Source organism: Heteronotia binoei, chromosome 2 (assembly GCF_032191835.1).
Source record: "Heteronotia binoei isolate CCM8104 ecotype False Entrance Well chromosome 2, APGP_CSIRO_Hbin_v1, whole genome shotgun sequence".
Classification (NCBI taxonomy): Eukaryota; Metazoa; Chordata; class Lepidosauria; order Squamata; family Gekkonidae; genus Heteronotia; species Heteronotia binoei.
This window is the reverse complement of record NC_083224.1, coordinates 190,831,875-190,858,616: the sequence shown is the minus strand read 5'-3', so window position 1 is coordinate 190,858,616 and position 26,742 is coordinate 190,831,875. Positions and strand designations below refer to the sequence as shown.

Here is a 26,742-nt window from a genome sequence, read left to right as displayed (position 1 = left end):
CCCCTCACAGCTCCGCCTTCTCGCCCGGGAGCCTCCCGGGCTCCTCCCGCCGCCCCCGCTGCGAAGGCTTCTTCTTCTTCGCCTGCGGGCCTCCGCCCTTCTTCTTCTTCGCCGCCGCCTCCTCCTCCGCCAGCTGCCTCGCCTGCATCTGCCGCTCAGGGAACTGCGAGGAGGGAAGCACAAGAGGGCAGAGGAGAGCTCTCCCAGGGCACGGTGCCCCTGGGCATGGCAAGAGGGCAAACAGCCACGAGGCTTAGAGCGGGCCCAGGCCAGAGGGAGTGGGGGAGCCCACAACTGCCTGCCTGAAACCCCTCCTGCGGGGGTGGGGTGGGGTGGGACATGCCCAGAGTGGCCCTCTGCTGAACACTCCCACGGTACATCCAGGCCATTACCTTCGTCTCGCCCCAGGTTTCATCACCAAATTCTTCTGCATAGGCTTCCTCGTCTGTGATCAGGAAATTATCAAAGATTGTCCCGGATCTCACCTGCAGTTAAGGACAACATTCCGTCTTTGCAGACCAACCTCACCAGCTTGCATTTCTTTCTGTAGGCCTTACCTGAGTCTCCTACAGCGGTGCTCAGGCCAGAGGGAAGGGAAAGGAAAGGTCCCCTGTGCAAGCACCAGTCGTTTCCGACTCTGGGGTGATGTTGCATTCACAACATTTTCATGGCCGACTTTTTACAGGGTGTTTGGCCATTGCCTTCCTCAGTCTTTTACACTTTCCCCTCAGCAAGCTGGGGGACTCCTTTTACTGACCTCAGAAGGATGGAAGGCTGAGTCAACCTTGAGTCGGCTACCTGAACCAGCTTCCGCTGGGATTGAACTCAGGTCGTGAGCAGAGGGCTCTGACTGCAGTACTGCAGCTTTACCACTCTGCGCCACGGGGCTCTTGCAAAAGATAAAGGTAGTCAGTCCCCTGTGCAAGCACCAATCGTTTTCAGCTCTGGGGTGACGTTGCTTTCACAACAGTTTCACGGCAGACTTTTTACGGGGTGGTTTGCCATTGCCTTCCCCAGTCCTCTACACTTTCCCCCCAGCAAGCTGGGGACTCATTCGACCGACCTTGGAAGGATGGAAGGCTGAGTCAACCTGGAGCCGGCTACCTGCACCAGCTTCCGATGGGATCGAACTCAGGTCGTGAGCAGAGGGCTCCGACTGCAGTACTGCAGCTTTACCACTCTGCGCCACGGGGCCAGTTGCTCAGGCCAGAAGCAGATGGTAAAACAGCTGTCCAAGATCAATCCCTGGACAAAAAAAAAACCCGGGGGGGGGGGGGGGAGGAACTGTTTTGACTTGCAACTGAAAGAAGGGGAAGGAGGTGGTCAGATGAGTCCCAAGGGCATTCCACGGGCAAGGTGCAACCTCCCCCCTCTGGCTGCCACCTGCTGCCTCTCCCCTGCCGGTGGTGGGGGCCCAGAGCGCACAGCTTGCTGGGTGACCACAGCCCAGTCCCAGTTCTCTCAGGACACTCTCAGCTCCACCTTCCTCACAATTGTTGTGGGAGAGGAAGGGAGGGAGATGGGAAGCTGCTCAGAGACTCTTTAGGATGGGGGTGGGGAACCCACCTCTTATGGAACCAAAAAGCCGCCCTGAGCCTGCTTCGGCGGGGAGGGCGGGATATAAATTAAAAATTATTATTATTGCTATTATTAAAAACCAAGGCTGCTGCTTCATCTCATACCAGACGGTAGGTAACCTGGCTGCCACGTTTTGGACCAGCTGAAGTTTCTGGGCCAGTTTCAAAGACAGCCTTGCACACGGCATGTTACAGTAATTTAGCTGGATGTGATGGGAGTATGAATGTTCTGAGGATCAGTCATTCCTCCAGCCCCATAACCAGGATTTTTTTTCCCCCGGGGGTGGGGGGGGCACCAATTAAGTTAAATGAAAGTAAATTAAATGAAACTACACATTTGCACCTCACTTTATTAGTCTTGTAATCCCTGCTTCACCATGGCTGCTCCCAAGCCTGCTTTGGTTCCTTTCCCTTCTCATCTCCTGGAATCTTTCTCCCCCTTTCTTCTTCCTATTCACAGACACCGCTAGGATGTCAAACACATGGTCCGTGGGCCACAAGCGGCCCACTCATGGCCTTAATCCGGCCCACGGGTGGAGCTTCCCCCTCCCCATTAAAGACACTGCCCGTTTGTTCCTTCCGCCCGGACTGGAGGCTGCCTTGTGTGCTTTTACCTGCAAAGGCTCTGTGGGTGGAGGGGAGGCTCCCCGTGACCCTGCTGGGCTTTTTCACTTGGCTCTGAGCCCTTCCTTCCTCTCTGTTCTGGAGGTGGCTTCCTTTGTTTACCAACAGAGGCTTAGCGCCATTGGAGGTGCCTCTGGTCAGCTTCAGTGGTCTCTGCCCCTGGATCAGTGTGATCAGAGGAGACCCTGCTGCCCCCACCCCGGGTGTTTCTTTAGCTGCAATCGTTTCTGGAAGCTCCTGAAGGCAGTTTCCTTTGTTTGCAAGCAGAGGTGCGAAGGGATTTGTTCTCAGCCTGTATGGGGTTGCCAGCCCCAGGTTGGGAAACGTGGAGTTTCTCTCTGGTGCCTGGCATGACATTCTGTGGCACACACGGCCTGGCCCAACAAAGTCCCATTTATGTCACATCTGGCCCTTGCAGCAACTGAGTTCAGCACCCCTGCCTTGCTGCTTTCCTTTCTTATCCGTTTGGGGCCCGACACATACACACTCTCTCTTCCCCTCAAGAACGTGGGGGGCTGGGGACAGCTGTGCAAGGAAACCGAGCACGAGGGGGCGCCTGGGGGAGGAGGGGGAGAGGGGCCCCGGAGACCACTCACCTGCAGCGGAGGCAGCAGCATTGTGTCCCCCGGGTTGCTGGGGTGGGCTTGGGGGGGTTGTGGTGGGGTGCACCACAGAAGCCGCAGGGACCCAGCTGTTGGGAGTGCTGCAAGTTTGATAGGGGGTGCCGCCCTCACTGCCGGCTATGGGCCTGCAGCGCTCTCATGAGCACTATGTGCCGTGGCAGCACCCCAAGCTATGAACCTGCTCGCTTCTCATGGGGAAGACCCTCTCAGTCCTCAAGCAATCCAGTCATTGACCAGCAGTACCTCAGCCCCATCCCCATTGCCTTGTCCATATGAACCTATGAAGCTGCCTTATACTGAACCAGACCCTTGGTCCATCAAAGTCAGTATTGTCTTCTCAGACTGGCAGCGGCTCTCCAGGGTCTCAAGCGGAGGTTTTTCACACCTATTTGCCTGGACCCTTTTTTGGAGATGCCGGGGATTGAACCTGGGACCTTCTGCTTCCCAAGCAGATGCTCTACCACTGAGCCACCGTCCCTCCCCAAAGGGCGTCCCTCCCCACCGTCCAGGGCCCTGTTCAGGACTCCCACAGACCCTCCTGTCAAGAGAACCACGGAGGGGGCGTCATCTGCCTCCAGCGGCCCTGGTGACCCTCCCAGCATGGGGGACAAGATGGACTGCTGCCGGCAGGGCCCTACAGGGCCTAGTAGGCATTCCAGGGCCCAGCAGCAGTCCCCGGCTGGCGCCACCTGCCTGCTGGGATCCATCAGTCAAGGAAAAGCAGAACGGCCAAAGGAGGGTCCTGTTCCGCTCACCTCCAGTTTGCCCAACAGGAGACCCTGCTCAACAGGACTGAAGGAGAATCAACAGGGGTGCCTCAGAGGTATCTTGGTAAACTGCAAGAATCAGACTGGAGAGCCAGTTTGGTGTGGTGTGGTTTGATTCCCCACTCCTCCACTTGCACCTGCTGGAATGGCCTTGGGTCAGCCATAGCTCTGGCAGAGGTTGTCCTTGAAAGGGCAGCTGCTGTGAGAGCCTTCTCCAGCCCCACCCACCTCACAGGGTGTCTGTTGTGAGGGAGGAAGGGAAAGAAGATTGTGAGCCGCTCTGAGACTCTTCCGAGTGGAGGGCGGGATATAAATCCAATATCATCATCATCTTCTTCTTCTTCTTCAGACTGACCAAGGCCCTTTGTGTCCCCAACACAGGTCAGAACCTCAATGGAAACAGATCTGGATTAGGGATAAGTGTGAACCTCCGTTCGAGTTATAAATGTTGGTTCATGGTTTGGGAGCTTGAGGGTCAAGGCATTGAGCCTGCAATGAATGTCCAGTGACCCTCCGTGTTCTTTGTGGAGGTTTGTGTTGTTGGTTCATGGACAAGGCATGCTGGTGCTGGTCAATTCATTGTCAAAGCAAAAGGGGGGGGGGTCCTTCTCCATTGAGGCCTCACCAGTTAGGAGTCCAGTGTGCAAAATCTCCACCGCATCATTTCCCCCCTCCCTTCTCAGCTTTGAAGTGAAGCCTGCCTTGGGGTGGGGGGGGGAAGCTGAAGATCAGGCAGCAGATAGATGCGTGAGCTGGGGGGTGAGATGGAAAAGGAGAGAGGCCGTGGGACTCCCAGGGGTGGGAGAGAGGGGAAAATGAGAAGGGGGCAGAACCAGAGATGCCCACCTACAAGCCTTGCTGGCCCCCTCCTTTTGTACGTCCAGACTTTAAAAAGAAGCAGAGAAGCACAACAGACCTGCCAAAGATCAAGGCCAATAACACTGATGTTCTCATAGACGGAAATGCTCTCGTCAGGCACGTATGCTGGATTCTCAATTTGCGGATGGGGCCAAACCCCCATGTAGTTTGGGTTTGGGATCTTCCTGGGCTGCCACTCCCCCTGGAACAAACCACACCACAGGGTCTGAACACTGGTGGCCCCAATGCCTACCAAGCTCTCCAGAGTCACCCAAGAGCGTTTTACCCTGTAGAGTGGATTCTTGAGAAGGGGGGGTTGCCAGACACCCTGTCTAACATCATCCCAGTCTTCCGGTTTCTCAGCACTGTTGTCCACAATGTACTCAGCAACGTCCCAATCCTGGGGGGAGGGAGGGGGAGGAGAAAGAAGGTGTTAAGTCTTGCACTAAAGTCCACTGACTGGCTGTTCTCACGGAGGAGAAAGAGGTCAGCTGTCTCTCACCACAGGCTCTTGCAGTCCCAGAGGAGAGAACCTATAAACCACTTTTACAATGTACATCGCCTAGAGTCCCGCATTGGCTAGGATGAAGTGATTCAATAATGATGATGATGTGGGTAATTACTGGTTTCTGAAAGCTGCTGCAGAGCAGAAAACAGAAAGCAGCTCTCTTCCAGAATCCCACCACCCGCGGCTCACATCACGATCAGGGGGAAATCCGCCAGTAAGGAGGACCAGTCGGAAACTGTCCAAAGGGGCACCTCCTGTTTTCTGCTTCAACCCCCACCCCCAAGAGAAATGGTAATAGGTAAGAAACTGAAGGTGCTTCCCCCCCCCCATCCCATCCAGAGGATCTCTGCATGCTTAGCCCAAAGCCTGTCCTTGCAACGTGGTGTCCCCCTCTCAGTCTGATTTCACTCTCTGTCTCTTCTCAGGCAGGCCGCAGAGAGGCAGGTTGGCTTGGGATCCCCCTCCCCTTCAACCGGAGTACCTTCCTGAGAAGAGGCATTTAATTGTTTCCCAACTGCCTGGCGTTTCCACAGCTGGGACCTGAGCTAAGGTGACTCTTGCTCATCCAGTGACACGTGCAGGCGTTTACCTCCGGCTTGCTGTCATCTGGATCATCCATTTCAGCTTCCTCATTCCAGTCCTCTGGTTTCTTCACTGTTGGGTCATTTATTCTCCGTGGAGGTAAGAAGTCCCAGTCATCTTCCAAAATGCCTGAGGCAACTATTTCATTATCAATTCTCACTTCATATGTGTGGTCTGGTCTTAAAATCAGTGTATATAAATGAGTAAACCCATCCACCTGAACCAAAGAACGGAAAGAAAAAGGCCGTTAGCTGCTATCAGCAACGCTGACCAAGCAGATGCCGGAGCTGGTCTGCTGCAGCCAGGTCAGAACATTCTTGGAGCACCTTCAAGTCTTATCGCTGGGCAGCCCAGTGCTGAGTGGTGCTGTGGTGGCAGCGCCTGACTTCTGGCGTAACAGCCGCATCGCTGGTCTGCTCCCTAAGGGGGTAGCACAGAGGCCAGGCAAAAGCTTCCCTGGGGCAGGCGAGGGGGGCAACAGCCAGCAACTGCACCAGCACACTCACATGACGTCACAAGGACGTGCCACTGCAGCCAATTACCGGGCAGCAGCCCTGGGAGAGATATGCCCAGTGGGAAGGGCCAGTGTGGACTGTGCCTTGCAGGGCGGAGTTGGGCCCAATGAGCTGCTCCTTGTCCTCTTGTCGTCCTCCAGGCTTCAGGGACGAGGCACCTACATGGGTGGGGGATGCCTCCTCCCAGCACAATGGGCTATGTCGTGGGCTTTGGTGGCAGTGGAAATCACGCCACTGAGGTGCCTTAGAGAGCTGCCTAAGCACTGCCCTGCCCCTGGGAATGCCTCCGCCTGTGCTAGCATGGGGGGCACATCGCCAGGCCCATGGAGCTGAGCTGCAGCAAAGCCACATCAAGGGACAGCTGCTGCGGCACCACTCAGGGATACTGTCTCCAGCAAGCAGCAGCACTGCTTTGGGACTGGCTGGCGTAGTGCCTACCTGGCTGACTTTCTGCTCCCCCCCTCTTAGGAAGGGGGCACTGCTCTTGGGGTAGATACTCTGCATGGCAACAGTACATGGTCATTCGTGAAGTGGGCTGCAGTTCAAACAACCAACCATAAAGCTGTGTTTGCCACCTATCAAGAGCCAGTTTGGTGTAGTGGTTAAGTGTGCGGACTCTTATCTGGGAGAACCGGGTTTGATTCCCCACTCCTCCACTTGCACCTGCTGAAATGGCCTTGGGTCAGCCATAGCCCTGGCAGAGGTTGTCCTTGAAAGGGCAGCTGCTGGGAGAGCCCTCTCCAGCCCCACCCACCTCACAGGGTGTTTGTTGTGGGGGAGGAAGGGAAAGGAGATTGTGAGCCGCTCTGAGACTCTTCGGAGTGGAGGGCGGGATACAAATCCAATATCTTCTTCTTCTTCCTTCCCTCACACATACACACACTGCTTACGACACATCCACTGCAAAAAGAAACCACAGGCAGACCAGGAGCAGACTATCTTTCTGTGTTCAAGAATAAATAGGAGCAAATGGGGCCCCGCAAAACTTGTGGGGAGGGGGATCCCATCTCCCCCCCCATTGCTGAGCCTGTGGGGGAGTCCTGTGGTGGCAGCAGCAGCCCAAGGAGCTCCCAGCATCCCCCAGGGCTCCTGAAATACGCCTCATTTGCACTGAAGTTTGAGAGTGAAGCCATGTGAGACGGATGAGTTGTTTTTGGATGATGAAAGCTGTTGCTGGAAAAAGCTTGAGTGAAACAGGAAGTTAGACAGGTAAATCCTGTCGCACTTCGTACTACGGGCTAATGATTAGTATGCCGCTGTGGGATTTTCTGTGCAGGCCAGGGAAAGGATTTATTTCAGTGGATGAACTGCATGTGTTTACCATGCAGTCCACACTTTTACTGAAGGCTTGGTGCCGTATACAAATAAAATTGGACTTGATTCCTTGACTTTATTGATGAAATATATAAGGGGTTTTTTTGCAAAGAGCTATTTTTCAGGCCGTTTATCCACGGAGCCTTGGGCTTCTCTCCACAGGGGCACAGGAGGCCAGCCTCTGAAGCACCCCTGCACGCACGTAACTCCCATCTGCACTGGCGTAACGGGACTCAGACTGGCATAACTGGCGTTTACGCCAACGTAGGAGTTCGTCTGCTTCCAGAGGACTTTCACCGCCACCCCTTGGGACTGTGCTGCTAAACCCTCCCCCATTTTTCTCATTGACAGATTTTTCTGCAAACCTGGAAAGTTTAGCCTTCATGTGCCCCTGATCTGAGGATTTAGCTATCTGCAAATGGGGGCCATTGGTGGCTATTAGAACATTAGATCTAGTGGCCAAAAGGAAGATTATTGTCCAAAAGCTAAAGCAGTAGGAAGCAAAGAACCACCCATTTCAATTCAAGCAGCAAAGCAACCTGTGCTGTGGAAGCCATCTTCACTGGCCCTCAGGGAAGTGCCAGGTGAGGCAGCCGCCACCCACACAAGACTTCAAGCACTGGGAGACTTTGGAAAACAGAGTTCCATAGTATTTTGGGAGGGACGGTGGCTCAGTGGTAAAGCATCTGCTTGGTAAGCAGAAAGTCCCAGGTTCAATCCCCGGCATCTCCAAAAAAGGGTCCAGGCAAAGAGGTGTGAAAAACCTCAGCTTGAGACCCTGGAGAGCGGCTGCCAGTCTGAGCAGACAATACTGACTTTGATGGACCGAGGGTCTGATTCAGTATAAGGCAGCTTCATATGTTCATATATATATGTTCATTTTAAAACATTTGTGCCACTTACTTTGCATCGGATTTGTTTCTTATTGGGATAAAGTTTGCTCTTGTAATTTAAAATGACATGGACTTTCTTTGTATCAGATCCACAAATATCAGGTCCTGAGGAAGGAGAACACAGTTTACTTCCCCTGCACCATTTTCAGATTTTGGTAGGCTCCCTGCCACACTCCTCCCGCCCCCCCCCCCTTCGAAGTCTCAAGGGCTGTGAGTCTCAAGGACTACATGCTACACTGCTGTAGCTCAAGGTTTACGCTGGACACAAACTGGCAGCCGGCTAGGCCTACCCAGCATCAGTGCTACACAGGCAGAGAAGTGGGGGAGACTGCGACATGCTATGAGTCAGCTGTTGATGCCTTTCCTGCCCCAGGCTGCCCTCCCAATGCTGGTTAACCTACAGCAAACCCTGGTATAATCCGCAGAGGCCCAGGAGAGCCGTGGGGCTCTTGCAAAAGGTAAAGGTCTTCCCCTGTGCAAGCACCAGTCGTTTTCGACTCTGGGGTGACCTTGCTTTCACAACATTTTCACGGTGCCCCATCTCCCCCCACTCAGATGCTAAACCCATAGCCTTGTAACCTGCCCCTAGTCGCCAATCACAATCACTGCATACATCCCAGCCAGGAGATCAATAACTCAAACAAGTCCCAGGTTCAATCCCCGGCATCTCCAAAAAAGGGTCCAGGCAAAGAGGTGTGAAAAACCTCAGCTTGAGACCCTGGGGAGCGGCTGCCAGTCTGAGCAGACAATACTGACTTTGATGGACCGAGGGTCTGATTCAGTATAAGGTATAAGCACGGAATCACCGCAGCCTATGACAGACACACCAGAGCGCTGAGCCTGGCACTTTAGTAGTGACAACCGCACCTAATAGGCCCAAAGTACCCTAAAGCAGGGGTCTCCAACCCCCGGTCCGTGCCTTGTTAGCAACTAGGCCGCAGAGTGAGGTAGAGCAGCCCCCCACCCCTTTTACCAAAGAGGCAGCACAGCCCTGTCACCCCTTTTGTCCACCCGGGACCCAGGTAGATGAAAGAGGCGGTGCGGCTTTGCTCCAAAGCACCACCTCTTTCATCCGCCCAGGTCCTGGGCAGGCGGAAGGGGCAGCGTGGCAGCAACCTTCGCCTACAAAAGGTCAAGGTCTTCCCCTGTGCAAGCACCAGTCGTTTTCGACTCTGGGGTGACGTTGCTTTCACAACATTTTCACGGCAGACTTTTTACGGGGTGGTTTGCCATTGCCTTCCCCAGTCATCTACGCTTCCCCCCCTGCAAGCTGGGGACTCACCTGACCAACCTCGGAAGGATGGAAGGCTGAGTCAACCTCGAGCCAGCTACCTGAACCCAGCTTCCACTGGGATTGAACCCAGGTCATGAGCAGAGGGGTCCGACGGCAGTACTGCAGCTTTAACACTCTGCACCATGGGGCTCTTGCAAAAGGTAAAGGTAGTCCCCTGTGCAAGCACCAGTCGTTTTCGACTCTGGGGTGACCTTGCTTTCACAACATTTTCACAGCAGACGTTTTATGGGGTGGTTTGCCATTGTCTTCCCCAGTCATCTATGCTTCCCCCCCAGCAAGCTGGGGACTCATCTGAACGATCTCGGAAGGATGGAAAGCTGAGTCAACCTTGAGCCAGCTACCTGAACCCAGCTTCTGCCGGGATCGAACTCAGGTCGTGAGCAGCCTACTCCTCATTTTAAAATCCGGGGGGGGGGGGGGGAGGGACAGGGTGTGGGGGCAATCTGGAGCAGCAAAAACCCCAGCACCTCCCCCCCCACCTCACACCAGTCCATGGGAAAACTGTCTTCCACGAAACTGGTCCCTGGTGCCAAAAAGATTGGGAGCCACTGCCCTAAAGAGAGAATGAAACATTGGTTTACCTTTGGCGAGGTAAAGTCATCCACAGCTATTAGGTCACGCCCCCTTTCACTCCAGGCAGGGCTATGCCTTCTGGGATCCAGAGGGAGTGTCCTTCTAGGCATAAAGAAGCCAAGCTCCAAAACAATGAATTCCCATACAAAACATGACTTTTAACCAGATAAGAACAACTTTAATGGACAAATGTAACCATCATAGAGAAAAAACAGGCAACTAAGTTAACGAAGTTACAACAACTCTCCTGGGGTGGGAAATTACTGGATGACTTTGCCCCGCCGAAGAGAAGGAACTTTCAAGTTATCCAACGTTTTGTTCTCCTTCGGCGGAGGAAGTCATCCGCAGTGGTTATATACAAAAGCTGAATCACCAACTGGGTGGCTCAATCTACAGGATCTTACTCCAGAATCTGTTGCAAGAACCTGCCTGCCCAAACTGACTGCTGTTTATCTATCTTGTAATGCCTGACAAAAGTGGGGAAGGAAGACCAAGCTGCTGCCCAACATGCTTCTTCCACTGGAGCACTTACAGCTGAGGCCACAGAAGCAGCAGCTGACCTGGTTGAATGGGCCGTGATCCTGGAAGGGATTCTCTACCCTCGAGTCTCTTCGGTTTCCTGTGTGTGCAGTCTGACTGGCAAAGCAATGGCCGATTTTGTGACCTTCTCGCCCAAGTTATGACTTCCTTCCCTGAGACACGAGCAAAGCATCCGACAGTCTGAATCTAGAAGTTCTATTGATGTAGACACAGAGATGTTGGTTGTTTGTCTCATTGCATGCACTGGACCCATCCATTATATTCCAATGCATTCTTTTTCGTACTGGCAAACTTAAATGACGTTTATAATGTATGCTAGATATTAAAAAGTGAATTAAGTAACAAGAACACTTCTGAGAAAATAGTTCTCAGTTTAACCCAGACTTAAAGAGCCAGACAGCAATTAACAGATTGCTTTTATTGCCCTGTAGCACCTTCTTCAATTCTGATGTGTTAACTGCCTCTTTTGTTTTCCTAGGCAGATGCTATCCATAGAATCATACAGTTGGAAGGGACCTCTAGGGTCATCTAGTCCAACCCCCTGCACAATGCAAGAAACTCACAAACACCTCCCCCTAAATTCACAGGATCTTCATTGGTGTCAGATGGCCATCTAGCCTCTGTAGGAAAACCTCCAAGGAAGGAGAGCCCACCACCTCCCAAGGAGGAAGCCTGTTCCACTGAAGAATCGTTCTAACAGTCAGGAAGTTCTTCCTAATGTTGAGCCGGAAACTCTTTTGATTTAATTTCAAGCCATTGGTTCTGGTCCTACCTTCCGGGGCCACAGAAAACAATTCCACACCATCCTCTATATGACAGCCCTTCAAGTACTTGAAGATGGTGATCATATCACCTCTCAGTCGCCTCCTCTCCAGGCTAAACATCCCCAGCTCCTTCAACCTTTCCTCATAGGACTTGGTCTCCAGACCCCTCAACATCTTTGTCGCCCTCCTCTGGACTCGTTCCAGCTTGTCTATATCCTTCTTAAATTGTAGTGCACAAAACTGAACACAATACTCCAGGTGAGGTCTTACCAGAGCAGAGTAAAGCGATACCATCACATCACGTGATCTGGAAACTATACTTCTGTAGATACAGCCCAAAATTGCATTTGCCTTTTTAGCCACCGCATCACACTGTTGACACATGTTCAGCATATGATCCACTAAGACCCTTAGATCCTTTTTGCACATACTACTGCTAAGACAAGTCTCCCCCATCCTATAGCCATGCATTGGCTTTTTCCTACCTAAATGCAGAACTTTCCATTTATCCCTGTTAAAATTCATTTTATTGATTTTAGCCCAGTTTTCCAGCCTGTCAAGGTCATCCTGTATCCTGTTTCTGTCTTCTTCTGTGTTTGCAACCCCTCCCAATTTAGTATCATCTGCAAATTTAATAAGCATTCCCTCTGTTCCATCCAAATCATTGATAAAGATGTTGAACAAAACAGATCCCAGGACAGATCCTTCAGGCACTCCACTTGTCACTCCTCTCCAAGAGGATGAGGAACCATTCACAAGCACTCTTTGGGTGCGATCTGTCAACCCGTTACAGATCCACCTAACGGTAACAGGATCCAAACCACATTTTACCAACTTGTCAACAAGGATAGTATATGAAACTTTATCAAAAGCCTTACTGAAATCAAGATAAACGATGTCTACAGCATTCCCCTGATCCAGCAAGGTAGTCACTTTCTCAAAAAAAGAGATCAGGTTAGTCTGACATGACTTGTTCCTGAGAAAACCATGCTGGCTCTTAGTAATCACATCCATTCTTTCTAAATGTTCCAGGACTGACTGTTTGATGATTTGTTCTAAAACTTTTCCAGGTATAGACGTCAAGCTGACGAGTCGGTAGTTACCTGGATTGTCTTTTTTTCCCCTTCTTGAAGATGGTGACAACATTTGCCTGCCTCCAATCTTCCAATCCTTTCCTGTTCTCCAAGAATTCTCAAAAATAATAGCCAGAGGCTCAGAAATTACATCCGCAAGCTCTTTTAGAACCCTTGGATGCAATTCATCTGGCCCTGAGGACTTAGTTTCATTTAAAGAAACTAGGTGTTTATGTACTACCCCTATGCTGATCCTAGGTTGGAACTTCAGACCCTCCTTCTATGTTCTGTTTTTGCCACATTGAGCACTGTTTCCCTCAGAAGAGAAGACTGAAGAAAAGTAAGAATTGAGCAGTTCCGCCCTCTCTTCATTACCTGTTACATTTTCACTTTCTTGCCCTCGCAATGGGCCTACCATGTCCTTGCTCTTTTTCTTACTCTGAACATAAAAAAGAACCCTTTTTTGTTGTTTTTAGCATCTTTGGCCAGCCTAAGCTCATACTGAGCTTTAGCTTTCCTAACTTTTTATCTACAAGCATTGGTGATTTGTTTGTATTCATCCTTGGTTATAAGGCCCTCCTTCCAATTCCTAAAGGAGTCTTTTTTATTTCTCAAGTCTTTAGAGGGCTGTTTATGGAGCCACTTTGGCTTCTTTAGAGAGCCAGTTTGGTGTAGTGGTTAAGTGTGCAGACTCTTATCTGGGAGAACCGGGTTTGATTCCCCACTCCTCCACTTGCACCTGCTGGCATGGCCTTGGGTCAGCCATAGCTCTGGCAGAGGTTGTCCTTGAAAGGGCAGCTGCTGTGAAAGCCCTCTCAGCCCCACCCACCTCACATGGTGTCTGTTGTGCGGGAGGAAGGTAAAGAAGATTGTGAGCCGCTCTGAGACTCTTTGGAGTGGAGGGTGGGATATAAATCCAATATTTTCTTCTTCTTCTTTAGGCTTTTTCCAATTTTTCTTCTCATAGGAATCATCTGTGATTGCGCTTTCAGTATTTTGCTTTTAAGAAACTCCCACCCCTCCTGAACCCCCTTCCTCCTAAGTATTTCTGACCATGGGATTTTACCCAGCATAGTTCTAAGTTTTTCGAAGTTTGCCTTTTGGAAGTCCAACCTATAAGTCTGACTACGTATAGCTTTCCCCTTCCCTAAGACTGTAAATTCCAAAATCACATGGTCACTACTGCCCAGGTCACTATTCCCACTTCTTCAATCAATTCTTCCTTGTTCGTGAGAATCAAATCCAAGATAGCAGATCCCCTTGTTTCCTTCTTCACTTTCTGGAAAAGGAAGTTGTCAGCAAGACAAGTCATTTTTAGCAGAGTTGGACTTCCAACAGATGTCCGGGTAATTGAAATCTCCCATAATCACTGTATCCTTTCTCTTGGAGAACTTTCCAATCTGCTGTACAAGTATCTCATCCAAGTCCTCTGCCTGACTTGGTGGTCTATAGCAGACCCCAGAATAATATCACTGTTATTTCTTACTTCTTTTATTTTTACCCAGAGACTCTCAACTGAGCTGCCATGCTCAGATTCACATATTCCCTCACAAGTATATACCTCCTCCACATATACTGCTATGCCTCCGCCCTTTCTCATTTGCCTGTCCCTTTTAAGTTGTAAGTTGTACCCCTGAATCCTAATATTCCAGTTGTGTCATCCCACCAAGTTTCAGTAAGGCCTATTATGTCATAGTCTCCTTCCTTTATTAGGACTTCCAGTTCCTCCTGTTTGTTTCCCATACTCTCTGTATTAGTGTAGAGACATCGGAATCCACGTTTTATGCATCCTGAGGGTTTAGTTTCCGTACAGCCTGCAAGTTCACATTACCTAGCGTATGCACCACTCTTTGCAAATCTTTAATGTCTTTATCCCCAGTTTCTGGCATCATACGAGGCTTTGAATTATTGTCTCGCTCCCCCCTACAATTTAGTTTAAAGCCCTCCTTATTAGGTTAGTAAGGCTGTTACCAAACACCCTTTCCCCTGCCGTTAGGTGCAAACTGTCTCCCGATAGAAGACCACCATCTCGAAAGTGTAAGCCATGGTCCAGAAATCCAAATCTTTCCTGACAACACCATCGACGTAGCCAGTTGTTTATTTGAAGTATTCTTCTTTCTTGTCCTAAACCACGGCCTTCAACAGGAAGCACTGACGAGAACACAACCTGTGCGCCCAGCTCCTTCACCTCCTGAGCAAGAGCCACATAGCCACATCTTTTCAAATACATTCAGGGCTATGACGGGCAGTATCGTGCCTCCAGCCCCTGTATCTTTCCCTGTATCCAGACCAAATGTCCTTTCAATTTGTTAATTTCACTTTTTTGCTATTGTATTATAACTTTGCAAAAGAGCCCCGTGGCGCAGAGTGGTAAAGCTGCAGTACTGCAGTCAGAGCCCTCTGCTCACAACCTGAGTTCGATCCCAGCGGAAGCTGGTTCAAGTAGCCGGCTCCAGGTCGACTCAGCCTCCCATTCTTCCAAGGTCGGTCAAATGAGTACCCAGCTTGCTGGGGGGAAAGCGTAGAGGACTGTGGAAGGCAATGACAAACCACCATGTAAAAAGTCTTCCGTGAAAATGTTGTGAAAGCAACATCACCCCAGAGTTGGAAACGACTGGTGCTTGCACAGGGGGCTACCTTGACCTTTTTATAACTTTGTACCATTCTGCATGTGGGTTAACCACTGCCCACCAGTTATATGTAGCTCTGCTCACTGTGCACCATTTCTTTGTCTGATGAAGTATATATGCATATGAAAGCTGACATTCTGAATAAAAGTTTGTGGGTCTTAAAGGTGCTACTGGTCTCCAACTTTGTTCTATGTAAACCGTCTGGTATATCTGCTGCTTCTAGTTCTATCAGTCTTTCATTCGGGTTTTTTATCCAGTCTGAGATCCAAAGTAGGCAAGCTGCTTGATAATAACAGCTTAACATTAGGGAGAGCTAAATCTCCTCTCTTTTTTCCATCTTGTATGACTCTGAGCCAGTTTGGTGTAGTGGGGAGAGCCAGTTTGGTGTAGTGGTTAAGTGTGCGGACTCTTATCTGGGAGAACCAGGTTTGATTCCCCACTCCTCCACTCACACCTGCTGGAATGGCCTTGGGTCAGCCATAGCTCTGGCAGAGGTTGTCCTTGAAAGGGCAGCTGCTGTGAGAGCCCTCTCCAGCCCCACCCACCTCACAGGGTGTCTGTTGTGAGAGGAGAAGACATAGGAGATTGTAAGCCGCTCTGAGTCTCTGATTCAGGGAGAAGGGCGGGATATAAATCTGCAATTCTTTTTCTTCTTCTGAATCTGACCCTCGGTTTCTTACAGCTCCATAGGAAAGTGTTAATCTGTCTCTGCCAGTTTTTCAGGATCTAACTGTGTATCTTGATTGGTAACACCTGGAATAAAAAGTTGATTTTGGGTAAGACGTTCATTTTTATCGGAGAGATTTTCCCAAGCCAGAATAGGTTTAGATTAGACCATCTCTTCAGAGCTTCTTGAAAATTTCCCCCAAGCCTTTTCATAACTGTCATGAAAAAGTATTTCTTTGTCTCTGGACTTATTAATTCCCAGGTATCTAACTGAGTTCTTTGCCATATCACAACCAGTAGCCATGTTAATGTTATCTTCTTGTTTTGTTAAAAAGTTGAGAATCATTTTGGTTTTCCTCTTGTTAAATTTAAATCCTGAAAAGGAACCAAATTTTTTAATATGGTCCAGAACAAATTGTATTGAATTTTTGATTTGAAATTGGCAATATGAGATCATCTGCACAGCTCTTTAATTGGAATTCTTCTCCATCAGTTCTTAGTCTCTTGATGTTATGATCTTGTCTGATTTTAGAAGCAACAATTTCCATTGTGATAATAAGTAGCAATGGTGATGGGGGCAGCTTTGTCGTGTCCCCTTCTCTCTCTGAAACTCTGGTTGTAATAATATTGATGAGGCATCTTTTTCTTCTGAATCCCCTCCGGACCACTTCCCCTCCTCTTTCCCCAACTGCAGGGTCAGTGAGGTAACAACCGACCTGACAACTTCTCCATCTGACTTCTCCTCCTTGGAAGGCTGCCCGTCTTTCCCATTTTCTGTGTTCGTTTCTAAGGAAGGTGCAGAAGAAACAGAGGAGTCCTCCTTGGAGCCCAATCTAAGCTGTTCCCCTGAGCCTTTGGATCTGTGCTTCCTTGTTGGAGCCAGCATCAGAAGAGGCAGGAGAGTGCAAAGACAATGAGCTCCAATGTCTATTTTCCTGTCCCGCAGCCTGGAAATGCCCACTTCCGTCTTCTGGCTGCTGTGCCTTCAGCCTCCGGAGGAGCTTGCCACTCCGCTCTCCAGGCTTGTGCCACCCAATCAGTAGCCGGCTGAGAGAAAAGGGTGGGCATCCAGGGCACGGGATGTTTGTAGCCCCTGCAATCCCTGTGGGTCCTGTCTGTATGTGGGGGTTTTAACTCATGGGGAATCCATTCCAGGATATGAAGTGGCAAAGGAGCCCCCGGACAGTCCCTGCGGGTTTGGTGGAGGGTCTCCCCAGCAGCCAGTCTTGGTCTGGTGTGGCAAATCAGGAACTACTGGCCCAAAACCGCATGACTTGACCCAGCTGGAATGCCCTGAAATCTCCCGAGCAGAGTCCTGCCAGTCCCTGGAAGATCTGGGGTGATCCTCTGTGTCGGGACTTGCGTTTGGGAGGAAGCTGGTGTGCCCTTCCCTTCCTGCCTGCTCCTTCAGACATTCCAAAGTCCCCTCTTCTGTACCTGGAGACACAGGCCAGAGGGGCTTTGCCTTATGTTGGTGTCTCTTTTTAGGATCTTTTTTTGAAGTATTCTCCTCCATACTTGTTGGAAGTTCACCTTAGTGGGAATAAGAGCTTGGCTTGAATGACTTGCTGGGGCCGCAGTGCCATTCACACGAGAAGGACCATCCCTCTGCGTCCCAGAAATTTCCATAGCCCTGCCTGCAGTGAGAGGGGTACACAAAGAACAAACAACTGTGTAATACAAAGGTCTATAAACAATATAATCACCACAGAGGATAAAATCAGCAAAGGATTACGACATTCCTGTGCTGAAGTTATCCTCTGTGAGATTACCTGGAAAAGACATTGAAAGAATTATTGGACTATTTCCATTTAAGGCATTTAAGAATACTCACCTGTGCTATTCCTGGAATGAAAAAGGACACTTACCTGGTGGTGTGAGATGTATATTGACTGCACAAGAAAAACGGTCCTCATTGTTCCTTTTGATTTTTGGCAAATTATGTTAGTGTTGTAATGTTATGGTGATTATATTGTTTGTTTATAGAACTTTGTATTACACAGTTGTTTGTTCTTTGTATAGCTCTTCACTGTGTGCTGCTTGGTAGATAGTATTTGTATTGGAGTGAGAGGGGGCATGATCTACCAACCATGGATGACTTTCCCCACCAAAGGAGAACATTATAATTGCATTTGACTAGCACTGCTCTGCTCGGAACTCTGACAGGGTCTTCCCCAAGGATAAAGATGCCACAGGCGAGACCCTGGTGGGTGGTTGGGTGGGTGCATCAGGGTCTTAGGACAAGGGCAATCCATAATACAAGTTATTCCTCCTTTCTAGCATTAATCCAGGATTGGCATTGTCTACCAAGAAACTCTCTGGCACTATATTCCCATGGAATCATACTCAGAATCTAACGGGCACTTCTGGGGGAGGGTGGTGTCCCATTGGATTGATTTTAGAGAAACTCTCAGAAAACTGCACACTCATTTTGATAACTAGATAGCTTGTAATGTACAGGTTTAGACTTCCTCCACTTAGATGTTTACTCTACTTTCCCACAATTGGTTTACTCCACAGAGGCAACGTCTGATGTGGCTCTAAGGCAGTCAACTCACCAAACATGATAAAGTACTGCGATTCTCCACTCATGTTCTTTTGGTTCAGGTCAGAGGGAAATATTTTCACATAACCACCACCACAGTCTATCCTCTGTTCATGCTTTACTGTATACTGGATTACCAGAGGCCTTCCTTTATTACTGAATGGTTTAAACCGTGACGAAATAGCGTAAAATTTTAAATTTTCACTAGTTTGCAGACCTGCAGCACAAAATGAGGTATGTCAGATATGTGAATTGTAAACTATTTTATCAATCAATACCATTAAGCCCTTCATTATCTTGACCCCAATTCACTGGGGGTAAGGGGGGAGGTATTGGGAATTTCCCGCATTGTGCAGGGAGTTGGACTAGATGACCCTGGAGGTCCCTTCCAACTCTATGATTCAAAGTACTGTTTTTCTGCTTATGTAATACCATATGCTGCATGGTTTAACATGTTATGAAACATTTATGAAACAAAGCTGTCAACTGCAGTACTAGGGTTATTGCTAACGTTTATTCATTGTATTCATTATTGATTGCATTGATTTTCAAAGTAAGAAATGTGGGCTATAAATAAATGTAAATAAGTAAGTGTATTCATAAGAATGAACATAGCTCTGATCCAGGGGAGGGCCTAAAAACTGAGACTGTGATTAATATTTACAAATTGTCCCATCACACTGCAAAGGCAGAGGAAGCCATCAGTTTGCCCAAATACAGTCCTGGAAGAGGCCTGTGGCTGTTTATCAACCTGCAGCAAGGGGAGGGATGGTGGCTCAGTGGTAGAGCATCTGCTTGGGAAGCAGAAGGTCCCAGGTTCAATCCCTGGCATCTCCAAAAAAGGGTCCAGGCAAATAGGTGTGAAAAATCTCAGCTTGAGACCCTGGAGAGCCATGAATGGGGCTGTGGCTCAGTGGTAGAGCATCTGCTTGGGAAGCAGAAGGTCCCAGGTTCAATCCTGGGCATCTCCAAAAAAGGGTCCAGGCAAATAGGTGTGAAAAACCTCAGCTTGAGACCCTGGAGAGCCGCTGCCAGTCTGAGAAGACAATACTGACTTTGCTGGACCAAGAGTCTGATTCAGTATAAGGCAGCTTCATATGTTCCTATGTACAGAGACACCAGAACTGATGCTGCTTTGACAATTGTTCTTACATAGAATTCTCAAACCTTTATCTGCTTCTGGATCTCCATAAAAACTCCCGGCTGTCAACCTAAACTTTCCATAATTGGATTTATGCTGAGAAAGCACCCATCTCTCCTGCCATTTTGCTGTCATAAAACAGAAAACAGAAGCATGTCACTAGAGGTAAACTTGTGGCATTTAATGCTAAATCCCCCACAACAATTTTGTAGACGGGTACTAAAGCAAGAGGTAAGGGCAGCCCAAAGAAATGGCAGCAGCAGCAGCTTGAAACAACATTCTCAGTTTTTGTTGTGAGCCTTGGGAGGTGCCACTGGCCTCCTATTTTGTTTAGGGATGAAGCAGCCAAGTGGGGCAATTAATGACTGGTGGAGGTGGGCTCCTGCACCCCTGAGACCCCTTCCCCCCCCAATTAGCTAGGAGTGTACTTTAAAGGATTGTCTGCAGTCGTTTGTACTTGCCCTTCACCAGTGTGAGAGGCAAAGTCTTGGCTGAAAATCCATCGCACAAGAGAGACGGCCCGGATTAATCCAATGTTTTAATCAATCAGCATTTGAACGACAGCCAGTCGCTGTTTCCCCTGGCTCAGAGCCTACCACGATGGGTGGCTGGCCGGCCGTGTCCCTGTCAGCCTGGCTGGAGCAGGAGTCCAGCAGCACCTCAAAGACCCCCAAAGGGAGAAGGAGCTCTGCTGGGTCTCTGATCCTGCGAAGCCTGCAGAGAGAGGAGTGGCCTCTTGCAGCAGCAACAGGCAGCCACCAGGAGGACCACTTGTGGGGGGCACCTTCTGGCCCGCCCCCTCAGGGCCAACCGCGTAGTCTGCCTGGGGTTCCCAACTCCTGGAGATCTGGAAGAGGAAGCCTCGTGTGTATGTGCGTGCGTGTGTCTGGGGGGAGAAGCTCAGGGGGTCCACGGCACCCCTCCCCCCCAGCCATTCTCTGCAGAGAAGGAGAAGGGGCCCAGCTGGCCCCTGTGAGGGGGTTCCGGGAGACCTCCAGGCCCCACAGGAAGGGGGGTTGGGACCCTGTTGGCCCCCACCTCCGTCCAGGAACTGCTCCCGGAAGTAGAGGGCGGCGCGGGCGGGGGGCGGCAGGAGGAGGACGAGGAGGAGGCCTGGGAGCGGCGCCATCCGGCCACGGGAGGGGTGGGCAGCCAGGTTGCCAGGCAACGGCGGCGCTGGGAGGCCCGTTTCCGGCACGCGCCGGGAAGAGCCGGGCGAGCCCTCGTGACGTCGCCGTCTCGGATTGGCCGCCGGGAGAGCGCGGCGGAAGGCAGCGTTGGTTACCAAGCGACCGCCAGGCGCCCGGGCGGGGCGGGGCTTGTTGCTTTGGGCCGCGGGCCGCGTGACGTCGGGCGGGATGGAGGCGGGAGGAGGGCCGCCGTCGCCTCCCGGCCGGTTCTTGAAGGCGCCGCAGCAGAGACGCGCCGGGCCTCCTCCTCTCCCTGCCCCTCCGGCGGGGGCGCGCGGGGGGCGGGCGGGCGGCCTCCTGCGGCGGTTGGCCGAACTCGAGCGGCGGGTGGAGACGAGGCGGATTCGGCGGTGGCAGCAGGAGGAGGAGGAGGAGGAGGTGGGCGGCTTGGCGGGGAAGGGAGAAGAGACCCGGAACCCCCGGCTGGGCACTAGCCTGCGGGCTCCCACGCCTTCAGGGGCCCCGGGCCGGGCTTCCCCCCAGCCAGCAGGTGGGCCCGACCGGTCGCCCCCCAGTCTGTCTCTCCCCCACAGCTTCGTCAAAGGGGCTGCAGCGGGGCCCTGGGTGGTGGGACGGGCGCTCCGACCCTCACACCGTTTGCAAGCGGGATCCCAAGATTTTGCCTGCCTAGGGTACATCCGGCCTTGCCAGGAGCTGCAGTGGGGTGCTGGAGCCCGGGGAGGCGGACCCACCTTCCCTGCAGGGTGCAGAAAGGAAGCACCGAAAGGGACGTTGGAGTCCCACAAGGACAAGCTTTTGTGCACAAGAGAGCTTCAGCCCGGCATTAGCGCTGCCAGTCTTCAAGGGGCTCAGCTAGATGCAGACTTTCTGCTGCGGCTGCCCCCTGGCGCCCCACCTGAATCCACTGAAAGGAAGGGCTGGGTTGGGCTGGCTACTCCAGGGTCAGGGAGGCACCACCTTCTTCAGTTCTTTAGCAAAGCTGAATGTTAGTGACGTAAGGCCAAGCACCCCTTTTCTTCACTCCAGGTGCCTGCAACAGCCCCTCCTCCTTCTCTGCAGAGGCTCCTCCTTCAGAGTGGGGGGGCTTCGCCTTCCTTGCCTTCAATAGACAGTGACGGGCCTGCAAGGCCAGGGCATGGGAGATCTCTCTCCCAGGGAAGCAGCCTCAGCTCTCTGGATGAGCTCTTCTGCGGGGCTGCCCACAGCCACGTCTCCTCCAGCAGCGGTGAGTCCCCCAGGTCCAGCAGGAAAGGAGAGGCCCAGGTGGCCCCCTATCAGGGGAGGGCTCTGCTCTTTCAGCAGATCCTTGCAGGGAGGGCAAAAGCAGCAGCAGGGCGGGCAAGGGTGGGCCCTTGGGTCCAAAAGGGGAAGTGGCAACTGGGGAGAAGGGCCGATTTCTCACAGGGCTTTTCATGCAGTGAAGCCATGCAGCCATCACTGGCAGTCAGCCAACCCTCAAAAACCCTTTCCCTGCTCATTCCAAAGGAAGTGGGAAACTCTGCCCTAGAGGCAGCCACAGCCTTAGCCCAAGCAAAGCAGGGGGAGAAGAGAGTCTGGGGATGGGGGCCAGGCTCCAGTGCCTCCAGAGGGAGGGAGGGGGCTGGCCATGGCAAGGGACAACCTCTCTCTCTCTCCCCCCCCTCCAGATTTCCAAGTGAATGTCTTGAGCCTTGCCGACTTGGCTCCCAGGCTGGCTAGCCAGAAGGAAGGGTTAACGGAAGAAGAGGTAAGGCCCCCTTTGCCCCATTGTCTTTGCGGGGCGCAGGGTTTGGGGCTCCCAGATGGAAGAGGGACTTCAGGCCTACAGAAAGAGTGCAAAAGAGGATTGCCACAAGGGCATGCTTTGGGACAGCATTCACAAGCAGCGACCATCACTTCTTTAGGTGGGGAGTGTCTCCTTCACAGCAACAGACTCCTTTCTGTTGCAGGATTAAAGGTTCCTGTTGCAAGGAGTGGGACCTGTTTTGTATTTGGTGGTCTGCTCTGTCCCCACCTGTCGTATCTACACTTGTGCTTGTGTTTTGCCCCCTAGGCAACAGCAATGGAGACATCTGGATGTTTGAGTTTTGCTGACCCCCAAAGCGTCTTTAAGTCCCTGAGTGCCACAGCGGGGGGGAAAGCTGCTGCAGCTATGGAGGAGGACCCGGGGGAAGAAACAGAGATCTCTGAGCAGTTGGGCGGAAGTTCTGTGGAGTGTTCCAGTGGCGAGCAGAACCCCAGTAGTGCCCAGTACTCTGAAGACTTTGGCTCACTGGCTGAGGACACACCCAGGCTCTCCTCCTCCTCAGAGAATTCGCATCGGGAGGGGCTGGATGCCTCTCTGGAGGCTGGGCTCTCTGCTCCCTCTTCTCCCTGCCTGCCTCCAATGGGCAGGAGGATCCCTATGAAAGATGTGGCTGTGCAGACTGGTAGCTCCTCCCTCCCACCTCAGGGGCTGAAAAGTAAGTCTGGCAGGGGGGCGGGGCTGTGTCCTATCGTCAGTCCAGGGAGCAGCCTGTTGTTTTGGTCTTCCCCACAGCTGCTGCTGCTGCTCTTGACTGGATGGTTGGAGGCCCCAACGCCCACCAGACTGTGAGCATGGAAGCCCTGGAAGGTACTGCCCGGCTGGCCATGCCTCCACCACTGCTTTGGCCACACCCTTTCCGTGGCACAAATACAAGGGGCTGGTGTTTGGCCTAGCCCAGAAAAATGCACTGCATTGGAGTTCGTGGGACATGTATTCCTTGCTGGGTGTTTTGCTTGCGGCTGACCTTCAGTCCTCCCCTGGAAAGCGCTGTCTCCCAGGGCGGGGTTACACAAACCCTGGCGGGGGGAGATGTTGAACTTGTGCCAAGCCCCGCTGTGTAACCCTTTCCACCAAGTGATGCCCCAGGGAGGAAGACGGGAGGGAGGACCTGCAGTCCGTGAAGGAACCCTTCCGTAGACCATACTGGCTCACAGGGGGTTGGGCAGGGGCACTGTCTGGATGGGGAGGAAGGCTCACGCTAGCCTGCAGCCAGGATTTCTCTCAGGCCGGCGCTGGGTCTCCTGTTTGCAGAACTGACATCATACAGACCTGCCGTATCAGCCTTAAATGACACGTTAAAGCAGAACTTGCTACTTATCCAGCAGTTTGTCAAGGCTAGCCGCCACCTTCATTTGTCTTTCGTGGCCCTGCTGGAGGAGGAGGAATTCCACTACCACACCCTGGAAGAAGCCAAGAGGGTAAGATTTGCTGACAGGCCTTTTGGTGGGAGGAGGAGAGGATAATTTTTGCCTCAAGAAGCCAAGAGAGCCTTACACCACTTGACTGCAGGAGGCCTTTAGAATTACCCTGCATAGCAGGTTTCCCTGGTGGAATGTAAACTTCTTAAAAACATATTTTTTTAAAAAAATTACCACTTTCTTAATCTGGAACAGTCTTAGCGACAGGTATTCTCTGCTTTTTCTCTCAACAACTGACTCCCTTATTATAGCAATTAAAAGCTGATAGGTACAAATATAGTACAACTTATTCTTCTAAACATTCAGTAACTGGCACCTCTCTTTCCAAGTCATCTGATAGGGAGTTGTTTTGGGAGTCGGAATAGGGAGGCCTCAGGCCCCCTGGGCTGTTTGGGCAGCTTTGTGCCCTTTCTGCCCTCCCAAGTCCCTGCTAGGGGGGGATCTGGCCACCGAGTAATGCTTTGAGTAATGCTCAAAGAGCCCTCAGCTGTCCGGTTTGGCGGCAGGAACAGGGTGGCCTCAAGCCCCCTGGGCTGTTTGGGCAGCTTTGCGACCTCCTTTCTGCTCTCCCGAGTCCCTGCTAAGCGAGGAGTGAGGCTCCGAGGGTCCTCGGCTGTCTGGTTTGGCAGGTCTCTTGTCTGCTCTGGCTGCAGCAGCACCTTCTTGTCCTCTCGTTCTGGAGGGACTAAGGCTGCTCTTGCCCACTCTATTGCTGGCAGGGGCCTTGGGAGTGCTGTGAGCGCTGCCACTTCCTGCCCATCCTGGCTTCTGAAGCCGTGCTGGGAAAAGGATCTGGAGCCTTGGGCTGCAAAGGTTAGGGCCTCTGGGACAGAAGGGCCGCTCCCCCCCCCAGGCCTTGGCAAGAGGCAGCTCTCCGACTTCCACTCTACCGGAAGGCAGGCATGTGGTGGGGGAGCAGCTCTGAAGGCTTTCGGATGCCACATCCTTTTCAGTCCTGAGTTTGAGATGATCTCTGTTGAAAGGTGGGCAAGGGGCAGTCATTTGTGTCGATATTGTTAGATCTACTGATGGCCTTTGAACTCAGTTGACATTACCAGCTTCCACTGCCATCCTTAGCAGCTGGGATATGGAGCTGGTATGAGGGCTTTGCTGTTTAGGTGCGAGAGTGTCTTCCCAGCTGTTTTTGGCTTGCTCACTCTTTTCTTCCACACAGCTGACATGGCCACACCAAATTATGCTTTTCTAACCTTGTAGTTGGGCACTGTAGCGCTCTGGGTAGGAACAGCCTAGACTCTGCAGCTGGTTCAGAACATGCCAGCTTGAGCACTGTTGTGGAGGAAGCTGTTGGGAAGAATTGCAATAAAAAAGGCCAACGCCATGCTGGGAATTATTAGGAAGGGAATTGAAAACAAATCAGCCAGTATAATAATGCCCCTGTATAAATTGATGGTGTGGTCTCATTTGGAATACTGTGTGCAATTCTGGTCACCGCACCTCAAAAAGGGTATTATAGCATTGGAAAAAGTGCAGAAAGGGCAAATAGAATGATTAAAGATTTGGAACACTTTCCCTATGAAGAAAAGTTAAAACGCTTGGGGCTCTTGAGCTTGGAGAAACGTCGACTGCGGGGTGACATGATAGAAGTTTACAAGATAATGCATGGGATGGAGAAGGTAGAGAAAGAAGTCCTTCCTTTCTCAAAATACAAGAACTCACGGGCATTCAATTAAATTGCTGAGCAGTCGGGTTAAAACGGATAAAAGGAAGTCCTTCACCTAAAGGGTGATTAACGTGGAATTCACTGCCACAGGAGGTGGTGGCGGCTACAAGCATAGCCAGCTTCAAGAGGGGATTGGATAAAAATATGGAGCAGAGGTGCATCAGTGGCTATTAGCCACAGTGTGTGTGTATGTGTACATATATATTTTGGCCACTGTGTGACACAGAGTGTTGGACTGGATGGGCCACTGGCCTGATCCAACATGGCTTCTCTTATGTTCTTATGTCTGAGGAGCTCTGGCGGCTCAAGTTCAGGCCCTGACCCATCTCCAGCCCTGCCCTGCCAAGCACAGGCGAAGTGCTGTCCCCACCTCCACTCTGGTTGCAGACACTCCCAGGAGATGGCCCGGCTGAATAGTCTTTCCCTCACCGCAACCATTCTGGGCAAATATGGGAGGCAGCTGCTGCAACATCCCTCCCCCCGATCCTGGTCACACTGGGCATTAGTCATCCAGTCTGCTTGAGAAGAACCCATCTGTGGATGGAGGAAGGGGACTCCAGAAACCTTGCACTGAACGCCAGCCTTCTCCCATCAGAGCTGCTGCTGGGGGGCGGGGGGCAGAATCCCAGTGTCTGAGGCCTGGGGGGCGCTCAAGTCACCCAACGTGAGACTGAGTGCAAATGGGGGAGGGGCTGGTCCCCCCCCTGGAGGCCTCGCCCATGGCAGCAGCCCCACCCTGGAGGGGGTCTTCACTCGCAGGGCCTGCCTCACTCAGGCTCCCCACCTCTTCTGTTCCCTTGCAGTACATTGACCACCACAAGTGCCCACCTCTGACCCTGGAGCAAGCTTTGCACGAGCTGGAAGAAGAGAAGCAAGCGGCTGGTTAGACCTTCGGGACAGGAGAAGCGGAGGCAGACAGCAAGACCACCTCCAAAACGACTGCATGGGGGGCTCTGCAGCAGGGGAGGGACACCCTGAATGGCAGCAGAAGAGGCGGTTATCAACCCCCCCCCCCCGCCCCGGGACTTCAGGCTGGCCAGTGGAAGGGCCACTGAGCTGCAGGCCACATCCTTCACGAACAAGACAGCCAAGCCGGGAAAGGTGGTTCTGGGGCCGCTTCCCTTCCCCTTCTGCAAATAAAGCCCAGTCCTCAGATAACAAAAGAGTCTGTTTATTAGAAGGCAACAGCACCCAGGACAAGATGGCAGCCGACCCGCTG

At 51.7% G+C, this 26,742-nt stretch overlaps 2 protein-coding genes across 2 annotated transcripts; one reads left to right on the top strand and one right to left on the bottom strand.

The window, feature by feature from the left end:
- Positions 1-4: 4 nt before the first annotated feature.
- Positions 5-19,711, bottom strand: CALR3 (calreticulin 3). The gene is made up of 8 exons (XM_060233100.1): positions 19,514-19,711; positions 18,360-18,563; positions 8,272-8,366; positions 5,547-5,756; positions 4,736-4,849; positions 4,508-4,651; positions 393-485; positions 5-163 (listed from the first exon to the last, which is right to left on the bottom strand). The coding sequence occupies exons 1-8, from the start codon at positions 19,620-19,622 to the stop codon at positions 5-7; spliced, it is 1,128 nt and encodes a 375-aa protein (XP_060089083.1). The 5' UTR covers positions 19,623-19,711.
- Positions 19,712-20,845: 1,134 nt separating this feature from the next.
- C2H19orf44 (chromosome 2 C19orf44 homolog) lies at positions 20,846-26,686 on the top strand. The gene is made up of 7 exons (XM_060233099.1): positions 20,846-21,559; positions 21,665-21,863; positions 22,285-22,364; positions 22,671-23,079; positions 23,157-23,231; positions 23,634-23,842; positions 26,327-26,686. Exons 1-7 carry the CDS (start codon positions 20,846-20,848, stop codon positions 26,408-26,410), a joined length of 1,770 nt encoding a protein of 589 aa, XP_060089082.1. The 3' UTR covers positions 26,411-26,686.
- Positions 26,687-26,742: the final 56 nt, after the last annotated feature.